This window comes from Egretta garzetta, unplaced genomic scaffold (genome assembly GCF_000687185.1).
Source record: "Egretta garzetta isolate BGI_Z169 unplaced genomic scaffold, ASM68718v1 scaffold354, whole genome shotgun sequence".
In the NCBI taxonomy this organism is placed as follows: Eukaryota; Metazoa; Chordata; class Aves; order Pelecaniformes; family Ardeidae; genus Egretta; species Egretta garzetta.
In genome coordinates, this window is record NW_009259593.1 from 902,001 (window position 1) to 920,450 (window position 18,450).

The following is an 18,450-nucleotide window of genomic DNA, read 5'->3' on the forward strand; positions in this document are numbered from 1 at the left end:
GACTACATCATAGCCATCCTGCTGTACAATGGCTTCCAGCTCCTCCCGTTTGTTGCCCATGCTGCATGCATTAGTGTAGATGCACTTGAGCTGGACTATCGGTTTCACCCCCAGCAATGGGGTGACACCCCCAGGCTCCTCTCTAGTGAGCCTGTTTATATCCCCTCCCCCCTTCAGGCCTAGTTTAAAGCCCTATAAAAGAGACCAGAGTAAATTTAAACAAATGCAGATTAAGAAAAATGGGGGAAAAAAATTAAATAAAAAAATAAGAAAATCTCTGTTTTCCATCCCTGTCTCAAAACATAACCTCATTTTAGAGCAGGACAGCAGGTTGTCCTGGCATGACTTCTCCCCACGTCAAGGCCACGGTGGCTATTTTTATCTTATTTACAGAACAGTTAACAACCTTAAAAACATCCCTTACCAAGATATAAAATTGTTTTATTTTCAATTAAAGATAGGGCAAAACTTCTTAAAATGCATAGGTTCGTATGTATTTGATGAAAATCCTTCAGCTTTCTAGAAAGTTAATCCTGTTTCTTATTATATTGAAATTCCACTGGACAGCATGCACTGACTGACAGTTTGAAATAAGGTGAAAAGTGAGAACAACATAACTAGAAGTTAACTGTCCTAACAGACCTTTTAATTCTTGACCTTTCAGAAATAGCAGGGAACTATAAAAGTTTCCAATGTCATGCCACATTCACTCTTTGCATATCTAACACTTTATTAGCTATTAGTTTAGTTCACTATGCATTCATTCCATTCATCTTTTCTGACTTCCATTAAAACTGAAGAATATCTATAGTGTATTTCCAGAACAATTATTTTACAGTTGGTAATTAAATAAAACCAAGAAAAAAACCCCAAAGTTAATACAGCATGTGTTTTAACATCAGAAATCGATTTGTACCTCATCTGTGTTGTAGATAATCTGCAGCCCCGAAGAGATCATCTCAACCAAATAGAGGAGAAATAATGACACAGCATTTATCTGAAGTAATTAAAGAGAGAAAGGAAAATATAATTAACTGATATATTGACTCCAATAAACGTAGACAACCTAAATGTGATATTGCTCACTAAAAAAGATGTTCCCACTATAACACAACTTTGGTTCTTCAAAAGTATTATCCTAATATACCAATATCCTAGATGTAATGACGTGGAAACAATCAGTCGGAAGAAATGCCACAAACAAGCACTGTCCTTTACAACTTCTGCTGCAGTATCATTTTTTAAATTATTTGAAACTATGATATTAAAATGTTTTTGCCTAGGCATAATACTTTGACCCATGGGCAATCACTTTAGTCACAAGCTGTTTCACGTTCACAAATATGACAGTTTATTAGCAAGCATAATACCAAGAAGGCAAGTAGCATATTGAATAGTGCACAGCACATCTCAAAAGGAAATCACTTTATGCCTAACTGGAATTTTAGCATTATCATCTGACAGAAGTATAATTACAACATTCAGATATGATTATATTTGTGAAAAACTGTTTTCTTTTGTAGCTGTACATAGCATTTATTATTAACAGTAATTACCTTCAGCAGCTGTACACACGAGCATCATAATGTCAATTTATTAATGAATCAAAGAAAACTGCTTTGGTTACACAGAATTCTAGTATAATTGAGAATTTGTACAACTTCAGTAGAGAAAATAAGTTCATCACAATAACTTGCTTCAATGAGCTATAAAGCCACAATCTCAGTATAGGAAATTTAGAGAAACCATCTAGAACAAAAAATTGGATCCTTAACTGAAACATAGCAGATTAAGAATAAGGTGCAAATTCTAAACATTCCAAAAGATTTAAAGACCACTTATTCCAGTTTCTTAAGACAATCTGAAAAGCACCAAGTGCAGCAATAATGGCAGACCAGCTACGTAATATATTCCATTCTTCCCAACTGAACCACCCTCAGTTACTGTTTTCTGTTGTCTCCACAGAGCTGCAAACCCTCTATTCTTGGGAATTTGCTGATGACAGAAGGGAATGTGCATTCATGTTTATGGGAAGGGTTGAATTGCCACAAAAACCAGAACCACCATACAGTGCTCCCCAGATCCCAAAATTATTGGACTTTGAACTACCATACAGTGCTCCCCAGATCCCAAAATTATTGTTTCCTCCTGCAGATAAAAGACGGGCATGTTCAGGAAGCTTCACGTGGAAGTCCAAAATGCTAACTTAGGAGAACTCCATAAATCATTTTTCTCAGAGCATACATTTCCTGAATAACGGGCATGTTCAGGAAGCTTCACGTAGAAGTCCAAAATGCTAACTTAGGAGAACTCAAATCATTTTTCTCAGAGCATACATTTCCTGAATCCAACACATTTACTGTACAGACTATTTAAGTGATGTTGTCACCATGAAATTAAATAATTATCAACCTACTGACTGTCATTTCTGAATAATTTGACTAGCTATTTATGAACTAAAAAGAGTACACAGAGTTATGGAATGCAGAAGAACAAGGTCATGAATGAAAGAAGGGTCTGAAGGTAAAGAGAGAAAAAAGAAGTAAATCAATGCTTTGGAAAATGAAAGACAATAAAACAATCAATTATGTAATGAATCTGACTAGGAACCACTACACAAAATAGTGAACAACAAATTTGTAACTAGGCAAAGCTGTTTACAGTGTACATTAAATCTTTACTATGAATGAAAATTGCTCAGTCTTATGGAAAATTAAGCTGGGAACATTAATAAAAATATAATATTCAATGTAAGATTACATCAAGACTTTCACTTTACTGACTACTTCAACATTTTTTTGCCAGGATTATTTATTGGCAGCCATCTGTTGGTCTGAAAAAGAAGCAACTTTCTAAACAAACAGCCATCTACCTCCACAAATCCCACAGTTATTTCAGTACCTTCTGAACAAAAACATACCACTGAGTTATTTTTCAAAACAGTCTGTCTTCTTCAGTGAAAGATGCAGAAGGAATCTCAATCTTCTCAAGTACAACACAGCTAACACAAATCTAAATAAACTGAGACAGCTGCATCATGAAAGAATGGAGACAACAATAACATTATTTAAAACCATCCAAACTTTCATTTACATGCACGTGCATATTTTACCTGAAGGTGACCATATTCCTTATGGGAGAAGACCTCATCTCCAGTGTGTGCACTGAAAACAGAATGAAGACATTCAGATGGTTTGGGGTCTTGCTTAAATTGCTGAACCTAAAGGTGAATTAAAGGCAAAACATAAAGTGCAAGTCAGTAATTTCAGTATGTTTGGCAACCACAAATTCACTATATAACTCAGGTATTTAAAAATGTCTTGATATGACCACTATGTAAAACTTAAAACCAACAGATCCTGAAACTTATCAGAAACTATTTCATACATACTTAAAGTATACATATACTTAAAGAATACAAATATTCAACCCATCTGTCTAATCTCTTTGGGTAGAAAAAAATCTGTACTAGACAGCTACAGATGCTTAGTCACTTTCATCTTCTGTACAAACACCACCTCACTTTACTGGAACTGAAATCTTAGCAGGAAAGCACGTCAAAGCATATCACGCCTACCCCAAATTCACAGATCGGAACTGTATACATATACAGAATCCTGTCCCATAAGCTTTCAGCCAGCTCACCACCTTTCCCTGGTAGAGTACCATGAATTCCACCATGAATTCTCACATATGGGACAGCTCCCGTCCTCAGCTTCCTATACTGTCTAAAGATCCTGTATCCGTCCATCGCAGTGTTCCAGGCACTTGAGCTATCCTACCATGCCTCTGTGATCCCCTGAGATCGTAGCCGTGGAGCTGCACATGCACTTCTGTTTCCTCCTTTTTATTCCCCATGCATTAGTGTATGGGCATTTCTGAGAGGTACCCAAGCATACTGATTTCCCAGAAAGGGTATGAGAGCTTTCTTCTCCATAATGCTGTCCCATAGGTACCTCCTTACTTCTACAGATACGCTTGGGGACAATTCCACTTCAGTTAATGCCTTCTGTTCACATCACACACAGAATCACAGAATGGTAAGGATTGGAAGGGACCTCGGGAGATCATCTAGTCCAACCCTCCTGCTAAAGCAGGTTCTCCTAGAGCATGTTACACAGGACTTCATCTAGGCGGGCTTTGAATATCTCCAGAGAAGGAGACTCCACAACCCCCCTGGGCAACCTCTTCCAGTGCTCTGTCACCCTCAAAGTAAAGAAGTTTTTCCTCATATTCAACTGAAACCTCTTACGTTTCAGTTTGTACCCATTGCCCCTTGTCCTGTCACTGAGCACCACTGCTAAGAGTCTGGCTCCGTCGTTGTGACATCAACCCTTAAGATATTTGTATGTGTTGATGGGGTCCCCTCTCAGTCTTCTCTTCTTCAGTCTGAACAAGCCCAACTCTCTCAGCCTTTCCTCAGAGGGGAGATGCTCCAGTCCCTTTATCATCCTTGTTGGTCTCCAAGCAAAATAATCAAAATTATTACCTAGGTAAGAACAACTGCAAATGCAATAACCAAATTAAGAGCGCAAAGAAAACTCAGCTAAAAGAAATTCTATATCTTTCCATTTAAGCATTAAAAAGACATCAAAAAAACCCCAGTTACTAATGGTCTAATGTTTAAATGTGATAAATAACTGCAAAAGGAACCCAAAGAAGTTTCAAGTATGCCCTGCAGTTTACTTCACAAAATGCTGGTGTCTTTTAATCCCTTAGAATTAAGGGGTGCTTGTGTCCACACTACAGTGTTTTACCTTATCGGCCTGACGCATGTAGCAGTAGAGAATTCCTCTCATACACTTTATAGCAGAATGCTCCAGTTCATGAGTCCTTCCCTTGTCATCATCAATACGCCTGGGTAAGAGAGATAAGTCATAAAACAAATTGGAAACGCATTGAGGTGATGAGAGGGAGGGGGAAGAACACATTAGTGTTTTGGAATATTAAGTATTTAACTAACACTGTTGTATAGTGGTGCCCACACTCATATCAACATATTTATAGCCCTACCCACCCTTCCTTAATTAAAAAAAAAAGTTTAGTTTATGTTGCAACTTACAAAAAATCCTTGCTGATATTATAGCACTGCAAGTCCCTGTTCTGTGTTCCACGAGAGATCCAAAACACAAAGGCAATTTCTCTTTAACTCTACAAAATATCTGCCATTCATAATCAAGCAATCACTTTCCTGATGATGTTGATAGTACTACTGCTGTGCATATAAGAGTCTGAAAGTTAACTACTCCGAATGTCCAGAAATTTCAAGATACCTTAGTATTTTTATACTGTGAAATCAAACAGCACTCACAATTACTGTATTAGTAAATGTGTATTAAAACCAATGCCAAATGCCGTTATTTTAACTATAAGAAGCGTTACATATTTGTAACTTACATCATCTCTGATAAAAATATGCAAAACAGCAAAATATGCTCACTGCTATTTTTCAGTCCATTTTACAGCTGTTACTAATTTAATTACAGCTAAGTAGATGATAATTACACTGCAAACGAAGCATATCCTTTTCCACCATACTTAACACGTTAGTAGTTTATGCTGAGGTTCTGCTGCCTACACTGAAAATTAGGAAAGTAGTGATAACTTCAAAAATCATGCATGTCCAGAAATCATGCTATTTAAATAATAATCTTAGATACAAGAAATGTACTCGCTTCCATTGCCAAGTTGAAACAAGGGGAGGAAAAACAACCCCACAAGGAATAAAACCAGATAATGCAAAATTAATAGATTCAGAATTTTTTAAGCAGTAGGATTTATTTTAAACTTTATTATAAAGCCAAAGAGCAGTAAGAAGCACATGTAAAAGCTCTGAAGTTTTCACGTTACAACATTTTTCCTCTATTCGCAACAGCAGTGTTTATTTTCTTAACATGCTCTTGAGAAATTTAGCTTTTATGAAAGTGAACAGTAGCACCGGCATGAGTCAAGCACAGTAATCTGCATGTGGTAGATAACACAGGCTTCCACATGAGTCTTGTTCCCTGGCTTGTTTCAGATTTAGCCATTCACTTAATTTTAATCATCAACCTCTGCCCACCAAAGAAAACTCCTTGCACAGCACCTGAAGTCCAGGCCCTGTTCTGAGCATAACTGGAAGTAACACAAACTATTTATCTTGCCACTTTGCCCTTCCTTCAGTCTGCCACAAATTTCATACATTGTCTTCTATGATTCTACATGTTAGAAATTAAAGACTGCATAACTCAGCCAACATTATGCTACACTCTCTTCTATGAGTTGCTGAAAATTCAAGATGATCACCCTTGCCCCTTTCATTCTTCCATCTAAATATTTTCGATCTTTTTGTTTTCAAATGCTTTTATTTCACCAACAGAAAGAGGAATTAAAAGAAAGATGCAGTTTTCAATATAAGAAACGAAAGAAGTAATTACACATTCTGATTGTTAATTTCCTTATAATTTTTGCTAGTTTCTCAAAATTTTGAAAGCCATTAGATCTCAGGCACGGCACCTCCAGAACTAAACACAGATCTCTGTATGTCTTCTCTTTCAAAAAGCATAATTTTGTAACAACGTTTCCTAGAATACAATTTTAATAATTTTTTTTCCCCGATTGGTATCAGAGATATAGAATCTAAAGCAATATATGGAGACAAAAAAGAAACTCGAACCTTTTTTTCTGCTAAGTAGATCATCTTTACTTCAACAGTTACTCCTCATATTACTTCTGGCCCTTCTTCTGTGGAATATGCTAGAATTTTGTCCAAGAATATGATCACTACCTCAATACAAGAAGCTGATTACTAAAAAAAAGTAAATTATTCAGTATCTGCACACCATCTTCTTAAAAACACTTCATTTGAGTTATCATCACCTCTGTCTGTCTTTCCCTGGGTGGCTTGGGGTAGAGCAAGGTTGGAAACAAGGAATACGAAATCTCACAAAGCAATTTCCGTAGTTATTTGAGCTAAAGAGAATTATGAATAAATTATTACAGGAGGTAACTCTCCCATAGTTCTTAAGGTCATACTACTCCTCTAATGAATCAACAGTGGAAACGGAAGAAACAGAAAACAATAAGAGCTAACAACTGAGACTGCCCAGCCTTTGTACCTAGTGAGGATGATAGTCACTATTATTTCCCAAATATACATTTCAAGGATTCGGTCTCCTGTGAGTACCTGGACTGTTACTACCTGTAACAAGCCTGCTTCTGCTCTGAACTCTCCTACTACATTTAAAATGAGCAGTATTCCTTGAGTACAGTTTGCCACAATAACGTTTATTTTTAACAGCATACAATAATTCCTCTGTTTCAGAATATTGGTACCAATTCAATTATATGAAAAGATATGTACTTACCAAAAGTAGAGTGACACCTTTTAACCTAGTAGCTGCATAAATCATTTTGTATTGAGATTTGGAAACCATGTACCATCTCTATGGGTTTCCAAAACTGTTTTTGATAAAGCTTGGTCTTTTAAAACATTCCTGGGGAACTGCATAACAGAAAGAATGTAACATGGCAGAGATGTGAGTTTTGAAGTTACTCACCTGTAAGCAAGGGCTAATGCCCAGGCACTTGCAGCACAGTAAAGACTGTCATGTACTTTTGCCTTTCGGTCATCCCCATATGTCTTTGTAGGAAACAGACCTGTGGTTGGGCTTTGATGAAGCAGCAACGTTGACTTAACTGGAAAAAGGAAAAAAGAAAAAATGGTATTAACAGCACTTAGGTTTCTTCCAGTTTCTGTATAGATTTTCAGGAATAAATCAAGATGTGTTAGAGCACACACAACATAAAGCAGAAGAGAAAGAAAGGTAAGGAGAAAACCACACAAAAAACATTTTGTCATGTTGTTTTTTTCAGTCAAATTAGACCTTTTTACAAAAAAAAAAAAAAATCAGTACTCAAAACTATATGGCTCTGTTCTAGTATAACTCACTCCATACAGAATCTGTACAATGCAACCCAATAATTTCCCTTAAAAAAAAAAAGGCCCCCCAAATAATTTAAGTAGTTAAACTCGGTAGGAATATACATTCATAAAAATTAAATTTTTAACTTAGGCCAGACGATTGTGTTAGTATTTTTAAAAAAGGAAAGGAATGAGTAAGTAAGGAGACAGGATGACTACAGTTATTTAACTCAGTACCTTGACATAAACATAGAACAAGACAGGAATTTTCAAGTTGTCAAAACTGAATTAGAAAAAATACTAAATATTACTTTCTTTCTTTTTGTACTTTAATATTTTGCATTTTGTGAATTGTTTTCCTAAAACTGTAAGATTGAAACTGGACTTAACGTCCTTGAATGTGACCCTTCTAACAACAACCTGCCTATTATAAGACAAGAAAGCAATTTTCTTCCAGAATGTTATTAAGCTTCAATTTAAAAAAGCCTCTTTATTGTCTATGTATTAGAAATTAAGTATTTTAAATGAAAATTACAGGGGTTTATGGCTTTTTGCATTATATTCTTCAGTGTCTTAATACATTATAACAAGAACTTTAATAAAACATTACCTGAAAAAGTCAATATAGATTATTCTAAAATGAAAGATAAATCCAATAGTAAATTTTTACTGAGGCAGCAGACCGCTTGCAACATAAGTGCCCGACAGATAAATAGCAAGCACCACCACAGATTTGCTACTGCCAAGCATTAAAAATAAATTGAACAGTCATCTCATCTGTAAGAAAGATAACAGCAATGCATCTACAAAAAACAATGAATCTATGGATAGACCAGGCACAACTCACAGATTTCACTTCAAAAAGCAGTATGAATGAAGGAAGTCTCATGCCACCTTTTTAGAATGATGGAAATGTTCTATACCCTTGCCTGACTAAAACTTAAGTTTAGACAGTCAATTGCAGAGCCATTAAAAAAACTGTTTTAAGCATACAGGCAGGACTTTATTGTAACACAACCCCCCCAACACCCAAAACAATAAAAAGAAACCATTCCTTCTTTAATGTGCTTGGGTTTTGGCTTAAAATGATCTCATAATGAAAAAAGTTGGCTTAAAATAACTTAGGTAACAAAATTTCAGAGCAAAAATGCATTATGGCACCATTAGTAACAAAAATTAACTTCTCACTGATCACCTGTCAAACCATTACAAGTACTACACGAAAGCTTTTTTCCATTTAAATGCTTCCTCAGCTATACCTGGCTAATGCCACGAGACTAAGCTACCACTTTATCCAAACTAATTCTAAATTCAGCCTTACAGCTGGACTGGATTGCCAATATGCATTTGCATTTTCATCAAGAAGTGTAACTCAGCCCTCCAGTTTTTGCGCCTTTCAAACTCCCAGCAGAAACTTAGGAAACTGTCCTCAAGTAAGAATACTGTAGCAATGATATTTAACATATAAGTATCAATTCCAATTCATATCTGGATTAGTTCAAGCATCAAAAACTGTCAGCAGATTACTTTTACCCCGTCTTATGCAAGACCATCAGGTGCAACTCAGAATCTATTCTACCATTTGATAAATGCAGATGATAATTTTGAACACTATTTACAGGTCATGATTTTTCAAGCAATGTATATAATATCCACATACATGCGTTATATTGTCACAGGAATCTTATGAGAACAGTAATGACAGAACCCTTTACCTCTCAGAAAATAAAAATCCTTCTTAAAGACTGCAGAAAAAGCTGATTATGGTCATAACCATGACTGTAAATATTTTAGTTAAGTTATACTGAAAATCTTTCATGGTAGCAACAATTACTAACTTACCAATTCTGTAATAATGATCTAATTTTTCCCACAGACTTCCCCCCTCTGGTTTTGGAAGGTTAATGCTTTTAAGTGGCTCATAAATTGAACCTAGAAAAAAAGAAGATAAAAACCAAAATCAAGATCAGAATCAGTTTCGTAATTCTACTATTGCTAAAAATTACTGCAACATGATTCATGTTTGTTATACAAAAGCACAATTTATCGAATTTCAGTTCCAACAAAAAAAGTTGTAATTTCTATAGTCTCTGAGAATAGATTTCTATACATATTTTTTGTACAGTACCTGTCCACACAAACAAAACCTCCACATGGATCTCCAATGCCTTGTACACATTCAGCTACAGCAAATGCTACATAAATGTATAGTTTAATTATTGAAGGTAGCCTATTAAATGTTAATAATTTCCGGGGAACATTTTCTTTGAAGTGAAGTATGCAACAGACAGAATTCCTAAAGATATGTAGAAAAACAGAAGGAAGAGGGACAAAAGTAGCCCAAATTCAACTATTACTTCCCTACCTGCCTTCTAAAATAGAGATGTACACTATTAACGTTTTACCTATCGTAACCTCTATTTCACCCACCACGACAATAAGCCTAGTTGATTTTGTGTCTTGAATCAAAAAAAAAGGGTTAGCTTGTTCTCACATACGACTAAAGCTTAAACAAGCTATCCAACAGAATAAAGCCCCCAAATTACCTATATTCCAGAGAAATACAAAGCTATCAAATCCACATCTTTCCTTCTCAGTGTCCCACACATTGACTGCTTCCCTATTTGCAGGTGAAAAGGCCTTTTTCCTGATAGCTGAAATAAGCCACATATCAGAAAGACACGATTTCTTAAAAATTACGGGGGTAAGCCATTTCCAACTTCTAATTTCAGAGAAACATACTGCTCTCCTTCCATAAATCACTTCGGCTTTATTCAGTGTTCTGGATGGCAAGATCTCCCACAGAGCCATTTGATAACAGGAAGAATGAGAGCTTCCCCTTTCCGGACTGCATGCTGTCCTTCTGAAAAGCTGAGAGAAATGAATTGCCAGGGAAGCCCAGCCAGCCAAGCAGTTCTGGCAGGATGCAGCAGAGTGCTCCTATTCAAGTTGCCTCTTTCACACTCCCAGCACATAGCCAAGCATCAGACAGGAGATTGTCCACGTACAGGACTCTCATCCAAATGAAATTAATGTGAGTGGAGTGGTGACAGAGGCTTTATTCATCGAGTCCTTGTGGTGGGGAGGTTGGAAAATGTTTCTTGCCACTCAGGAACTCAAACCCCACCCCCCAAATTAGCATTATTTTTACTTTGCAATTGTAGTAGTTAAAAAAAAAATCCCCTCCTCTGAGCAGACTCTTGTGGGTCTGTTGTGCAGAGATTCTCTGGTGATGTTTAATGACACATCTGAGCTTCCCCTACAGCCTTGCCTCTCCTCACTGGGAGAGGTTAAGTTACAAACAACATGGGCATGTGGGGAAAGGACCTCAGAGGGAAGCTCAGAGAGCCCAAGTTATTTTAGTTGCCTAAAAAAAACAAAGCTGAAAGAAATGAAGTTGTTCTGTAGTGGAAAAGAAAAACTTGTACTATATCACACCTTTTGTATCTTCTGTTTAAATATTAACATTCTGAACCCAATTTATATCAATTTTTCAAAGCAATTTTTTTCTACTTATTTTTGCCTAGGAATCCCTATTAGAAGATTGACAATTTATATTGTTATACCAGTAATTCAGTTATCTTGCAAAAGCACACAATACAGTGACTTGCAACTAATTTTATAAGGTGACTGAGTGAAAGTAGGGCAGAATACACATAGGGAAAAAACCTTCAGTAAGTCACTTATTGCATAAAAGGTCACAAATATTTGAGAAATATTCACTTATTGGATTTTCAAAGGCAAAGATTCTTACTCTTCGATTTGTTAACTGTATGACACATGCATAGTACACTGTCCTTCGTGTGTGAAAAAGGTTCACAATGTCTATTTCTTGCAGACTGTTATCCCCATGAAAAACAGTTGACTGTTCACAGGCACACACACTTACACACACAAGCCAACAGTTTCTAAAATAAAATTGTTCTAATTTACATACTTACCAGGCAATCTGTGACCCTCTGTGGCCAACAGAGAAACAAAATAAAGTTATCATGAACAAAAAGCATATTCTCCTATTTCTGAGCATTCAAAAATTTCAACTTTGTGCAGAAAGACTGAACAGAATGAAGTGCATGAAAATGTCAAAGCACGACCATCTACAAATTATATTTTTTTAGTCATTTGAAACTTTACTAGCAGAAATAAAACAGACAGAGTAGAGTGTTGATGAAACAAAAAGGTGAAATGAATTCAAAGTTCAAGAAAAAAGTAAAGTTTTATGCCTTGAAAGTATTCCTTAAAAGTACTCCTACTACCAGTGGAAACACAAGGAACACTCAAAATCAAAGTTTTCCACATACTCTTCATTAATTCCTCATTAGCATCTATATAGTTTATGTTGTGCTTGGCTGTCTACAGCATTCTGCTGGACAAATCCTGTGGTAACTTATGTTTCATTAATGTCACTATCTAATCAAAAGCAAGAAACAGATAGGGCAAGCATGAAGCTAGCTGCTCCTTCCATGTGGTTTTGTAGTAAGACCAGCACCCAGTGGAAGCTATTTTTAGGATAGCTAAAAAAAGCCCATCTATACTCTTTTCCAAAAGCTATTTGATAGTTCATCTCAGCAAGACCAAAACCTGCTGTAGAAAGCTATTTTCAATTACATATTTAAAATAGGTTTTCAAACTGAAAAAAATGACAGCAGCGAGACTCTGTAACGCTTAAACATAAAAGAATGAGATCCGCAAATAGTACCCTTGAGTTCTCAGCTTGAACGTTAGCATTCAGAACAGAATGAGGACATTAATTTCAAATACTATTTCTCATAAATATCTCATTTCATTGTAACCATACAGTGCAAGTTTTATTTTAGGTAAATAAGTAGATATGCTAGGAAGGAATATAAAAATATATTTTGTGATTTAGTATTTCTTCAGCTACATACAAGTGTAACAACCGTATAAAAAATTTAAATAGGGTACATGGTACTTCAGATTTTCTTCCACAAAGAATGAAGTACGCCCATTATTTCCTCATATCAGAACTGGGTTGCTGCAAGTCAGTAACTACTTCAAAACCGCTAAGAAACCAGACAGGAAGTCAAAGTATTGCTTCCTGCATTAATCTATTTAACGTCTAATAAGAGAACACTCAAACCCCTTATTTCAAGTCCAATTAAACCCATTTGTCTTCAGATACTGCGCTAAGTACACTATATCCATATTTTGAATCAAAAATTAATCCCCTTTCATTTCCTACCACTTACAGGTTCCAAAATAATATGATTTCACTATTCTTCAAGTTGAAGAATTACTGAAAAGGATGGTCATTTCCTTTCAAAGTATTAGGGAACAGAAAGAAATCTGAAGCAGCCCAATAACTGGTAACAGAGACATCAATTACTAGTGTAGAACTGAAGTAATAAACACAGAAGATATTTCTGACTTAGCTTGTCTAAGACATGGAAACTATAAGAAAACATTATTCAGCAGATGAAACTCAAATGTACAACAATTCCAGGAAAAATTTACAATTTAATTATCTCTTCTAAGCAGAATACAAAACTGAGGGAAATTAAGGGAAGTTCTCTGAGGTAAGCTATTAGCAGTGTAAATACTTACATATATACAACCTCTGGAGGCTGAGAATATTATGTCATCCTGATGTTAAAGTACTTTCCCACCCACTTCATTTTTATTCCAGTTATACTTGAGACAAGCATTGATTGCTCTTCAGGGAAGAGCTATATACTGCCTAGATATTTATATTTAAAAGCTATGGCCAACATTTTGAAACCCTGCTCCCAAATTCATATATACAGAAGCTCTGAACACCCATACATCCTTGAAGATGACAGCGATTGCAGATATTAAAGAAAAACAGGCATCAGAATGGAATTCTGGAACTAGTCTATGGATAAAGATTTGCATATTTCAACAAAGATTGATTATTCAAATTTTTTGAATTACAGAATTTAAAAAAAACTAAACATACACCTCACCTCAAGTTTAATCAGAAACAAATGGAAGCAACATGGCAAGAATTTTATTTCCAGCATTTCACAAGCCAGAAGAACAAAAGAAAATGTTTACTTGCATAATTAAATCACCATAGATCAAATAAAACAAAACAAAACAAAAAAAAGCTGAGAACACCAGACTTCTTTCTAGATTTGATGAGAATAAAAACTGACCACAGTCCTTTAATGTGACTCTAGTTCTGGATGTAATCCAACACCTGAGACACGAACAACTTCTAGATCTCAGATCACAGCAACTTTCATTACCCAATATTAGTACGGGCAATAACATCTTCACGTTACAGAAGTCACTGGGACCAAAGAGGATTTTATTTCTTCACACAGCAAAGTTTAAGAATTGGTATCATACCCTCCCAACATCACATTTCCTTTAACTCGAGACTTCTGCAATCTCTCCTGAGCTCAGACTTAATACAGTACTGGAGAGAAACACTGTTGGATACAATAGAGTTTATTCTAGCAGTTGTCTGCCATGAAATACATCTGCTTTTAAGTCCAAACCCAAGTAGTTGAGCAAGGTGATATCAGAAAATAATTTTCAGAAGCACTTCCACTAGAAGGAAAACTCACTTCTCACATATGTAAATATCTGAACTCTGACTCCATGAACTTAACATGTACCACTGTGCTGCTGCTGGTGGGGATTTTTAATCACTACATACTGGAAGAAACTATGATCTCATAAGCTGACCCTGCTTCGAGCTAGAGGCTGGAGTAGATAACCTCCTAACATCCCTTCCAAATCGAACTGTTCTACAATTCAATGAAAACATGGTAAGGAAACCTGAGGAGAGGGGCTGGGGGGGGCGGGGGGAAGAAGGAAAAGGCATTAAGGTACTCCTCTATCTGAATAAACATTAAACACAAGGTACAAAGTGTTACGTAGGCTGAGTGATGATAACAACATAGGTAAAAATGAGTAAAATCTTGTAATAGTTTCATTTAAATAGTTTTTAAGTGACAAAACTTTTCAACTATCATTTATCAAGAAAAATCATGTGTTAGACTGTGCATATAATTCAATTAGAATTTCATGGAGAAAGAAAAAATATGTACCAATTTATCCTGTCCTTTCTCTATTTCCTGATCATCTGAAGTACATCACTGAGTACATTATACTCAATGGAAATTACTGATTTCAGAATTTACAGCAACTAACAACACACAGAAGTTAGTAAACACCAGAAATAAAACATTGACCATTATGCCAGTACACAGGAGCTTCACATAACCAAAATACACCAAAATGCCAAAGTCTACCACACAAGCCTTGCAAATGCTACAAGCAAGGCAGGAAACCGTTCAGGATATTCAAGGCAATCATTGCCATTTCTGAGAACTCAAAACAATAGCTCTTAAAATGACTAAAAATGTTTATTTTTCATCATAACCACAGAAACATCAAGTATCAACATAGTAATTAGGAAAGAGTAATTTTTTTATTACAATGTCAACACTTCACATGTCCTTTGGACATTAAGAGAGGCAAACCAGAAATGCCACAGGCAGGGCAGGGTAGTTCAAGTGACTCAATTGTGGCAAGAGACAGCTGAAGTCCCCTCACCTGGTTACTCTCACTAGCACTCGCCCTGCTTCTGTGTTTCAACACAGACTAAACAAAAGTCTTACAGAGTTTTCCCCAGATCAGCTAGCTTCACATAGGGACACATTCGTTCCAGTCAAACTCTTTTCAAAATATATTGAGCTAAAACAGTAGTGGTCTTGACAACTTCATATATTCTAGCTTCTAAAGAGAAGCTGTGCCAGGGGCCTTTATTTTGCTTCAACTTAATTTCCAAAAGTCAAGCTTTGGAACAGTGACTGACTTAGAAATTTTACTTCTTTTCTCTAAACCAGTCACATTCAGGTTTTTTAGGAGTTAAATCCAAATACCATTCTTAGTGCACCTTTCACATGACCATCATCTTTAAAGAGAAATTTCAGTACAGAGATTGTTACACTGAGAGATACTTACAAGAACACAAAACACAAAAAAATAGAAAGATCTGAACAGTAGATTTCAATCTAAGTAGGTGCCAATTTTCAGAAACTTTCACTGGAAGAGCTCAAATTTTTAAGTTCTACTGTACAGGCACTAAAAAATTGCTAGCACAAAACACTGCAGGAAACCCAAACCACACAATTATTTTTCGTTGAGTTAAATAGCCACAAACAAAATGAAAAACACAGAACTGCACACTTACCAAATTTTAAAAAAGCATGCGCAGAGGAGGTTCTGTCATCATCCAAATTGGCCATTTCAAATTGGTGCAGCTAATCACAAACGTCTCAGGCTAAGCTACAGCAATTTTCAAAACTGTTTAGTAAATGTTAAAAGCAACCAGCATTAAATTAAGTGAAAGCAATGTTAGTGGAGTTATTAACATGACAGATTGCACAGCACAAAGGGTAGTAAAGTTTCACTATATTTTATGTTTCCCTCTTCTACTCTAAAAATTGGTTTTATTTTGCTTTTACTTCCATAAACTTAGATCTGAGTAAAATGACACAGTCTACACGAAGTACATCTTTCGGACATTAGACAGCAGCTTTGTTATTCAATAGGAAATTTGCTACTAACGTCAAAAGGTGCTGCATAAAATCTATTTTATATATTTCAGGATTAAACAAAAATACTGATTTGACCAGTGCATATGAAAGTGTTAAGTAATAGTAAGCACAGGGCGCTAAAATTCTGCTTATGCATGGTACAGCTTTTATCCCATGTGGAATTTACACTAGGATGTTTCTTGCAGTCATATATATTATTTATGGTACTGAATATCTCAGTTATTTGAAGTAGAACATCTTCCAGTTTGGAATGTAAAATAAAATACTGTTTGCAACTATGATGACAAGTTTTTGCAAATCTTTAAAGAAGTTTATGTTTTTTTAAAGTAACCAAGATTTCAGGGGCTGCAGACTGGCCAGCTACTGAGTATCTTTATAATCTGATCCTAATTGTTAATTATCACAGGGGCAATGAATGAATGGTATTTTATTGCTTGAGGAAGGGAAAGAAAAAATTATCAATAAAAATGTAATACATAATTTAATATAGATAAACATGAAGATACAGATTACCTCCTGCGGGACAGGGTCTTAAATGATACTCTGCTGTCGGCTATAAAACATGAATCACTCGTGCATTTCATGCACATGTGTCTATACTCCCATGTTTACCATATCTTACCCCAAGCATCATACTAAAAAAAAGCAAACCACTCAACCCAAAACAAACAGTACTGTTTGTAAACTGGGACTCTCCAGCATAGACCTCAGCCGATTCAGAACAGCATGGGGGAGTTTCAGCCGCTTTCAATGACTGCACCATGTCTCTTCCTGACAGTGCCAGAAGGGAAATATAAAAGCTCTGAAGTTATACAAATTTCAACATACTTATAAAGATGTAGGAGTAAATTTGAGAACAAAACCATGATTTTCATTTTTAGATAAGAATGTTACCTGAAAGATTACATATAAAATTTGATTTTTAAATCAACTCTGCTCAGAAGAGCATTTCCACGAAAATCATCTTTATTTCTTCAGTTACTATATAAACGACAAAATCTCTATGAGCAGGAAAAGGAAGTAAACTGCAATAATGATCTGTCATTATCACAGAAGACACTTTCCTATATGTTTAACAAAAAAGTAGAAGGCATCAGCATTTAAGAAAAACCCAAGCATTTAAAATCATCCAAATGCCTTCTGCAGTCACAGGGCCTGAACCTGCATGGGAATCCCAAAGTTAGCATGTGACTCAGGATTCACTGACTCCAAACGTGCAGGTTCCAGACTTTATTTTGTAGAGCTCTACGGCTACGTTTGTAAAACCATTCCCAGATAACAGTACTGTGTAATTATAACTGGCCACAAAGTAACAGCTCGTTTACTAGACAGTCTTAACAGTAGTATTTTGCAAATTAATACTATACATAAGTAGAATTTTTAAAGCCATATGAATCACAGTAGTCTTTAATCAAACAATTTTCTTTGGGAGGGCCCTCATAAAGTTTTCTCTTCACAATGTCTGATCAGTCAGAACCGATCAAATATGCAAATAAGAAAATAATGATTTGAGTTTTACAAGCACGTATGACAAATAAACAAACACCACCGGGATCATTTGGAAAACTGTTTCCATTAGAAGATTAACAATAGAAGCCCTAAGAATGTATTTTATTTAAAATAAATAATAATCGGGTTTTTCAAACTTTAGAAATTCAAACCAACTCGGTAATCACCCCTTCATTTAGGCCAGAAAGTAGCTGCCACGCAGTCCAAGTTCAGAACAAGTAATTCTGAGGTTAAGAAGAAAAAAAAACAAAAACAAAAAAACAAACTTATCCAAGGGAAACCTGACAAAAGCTGGTACTTTTGTGTAAGCGCCTGCCATTTAAAAATACTTCGCCTGTTCCACCGCTTTACAAAACTGCAGCTACGCTACCCCTGGCAGCCACCCTTGGAACCGCGCTGTCGCAGGACCCCGGCGAGCCGGCTGAACCCCTGCCTGGCCGCGGACGCCCGGTTCCCAGCACGGCGCGGGGCTCCCGGGCACCG

General features: G+C 36.0%; 1 protein-coding gene across 1 annotated transcript in view; it reads right to left on the reverse strand.

Annotated features, from left to right (window-relative positions):
- Positions 1-18,440, reverse strand: part of PHKB (phosphorylase kinase regulatory subunit beta) — an 89,934-nt gene extending 71,494 nt beyond the window's left edge. Inside the window, 6 exon segments of the mRNA XM_009638025.2 lie at positions 917-997; positions 3,113-3,220; positions 4,758-4,857; positions 7,539-7,677; positions 9,746-9,835; positions 16,092-18,440. Coding sequence (XP_009636320.1) covers positions 917-997; positions 3,113-3,220; positions 4,758-4,857; positions 7,539-7,677; positions 9,746-9,835; positions 16,092-16,146 — 573 coding nt within the window. The 5' untranslated portion in view covers positions 16,147-18,440.
- Between the last annotated feature and the right edge of the window lie 10 nt (positions 18,441-18,450).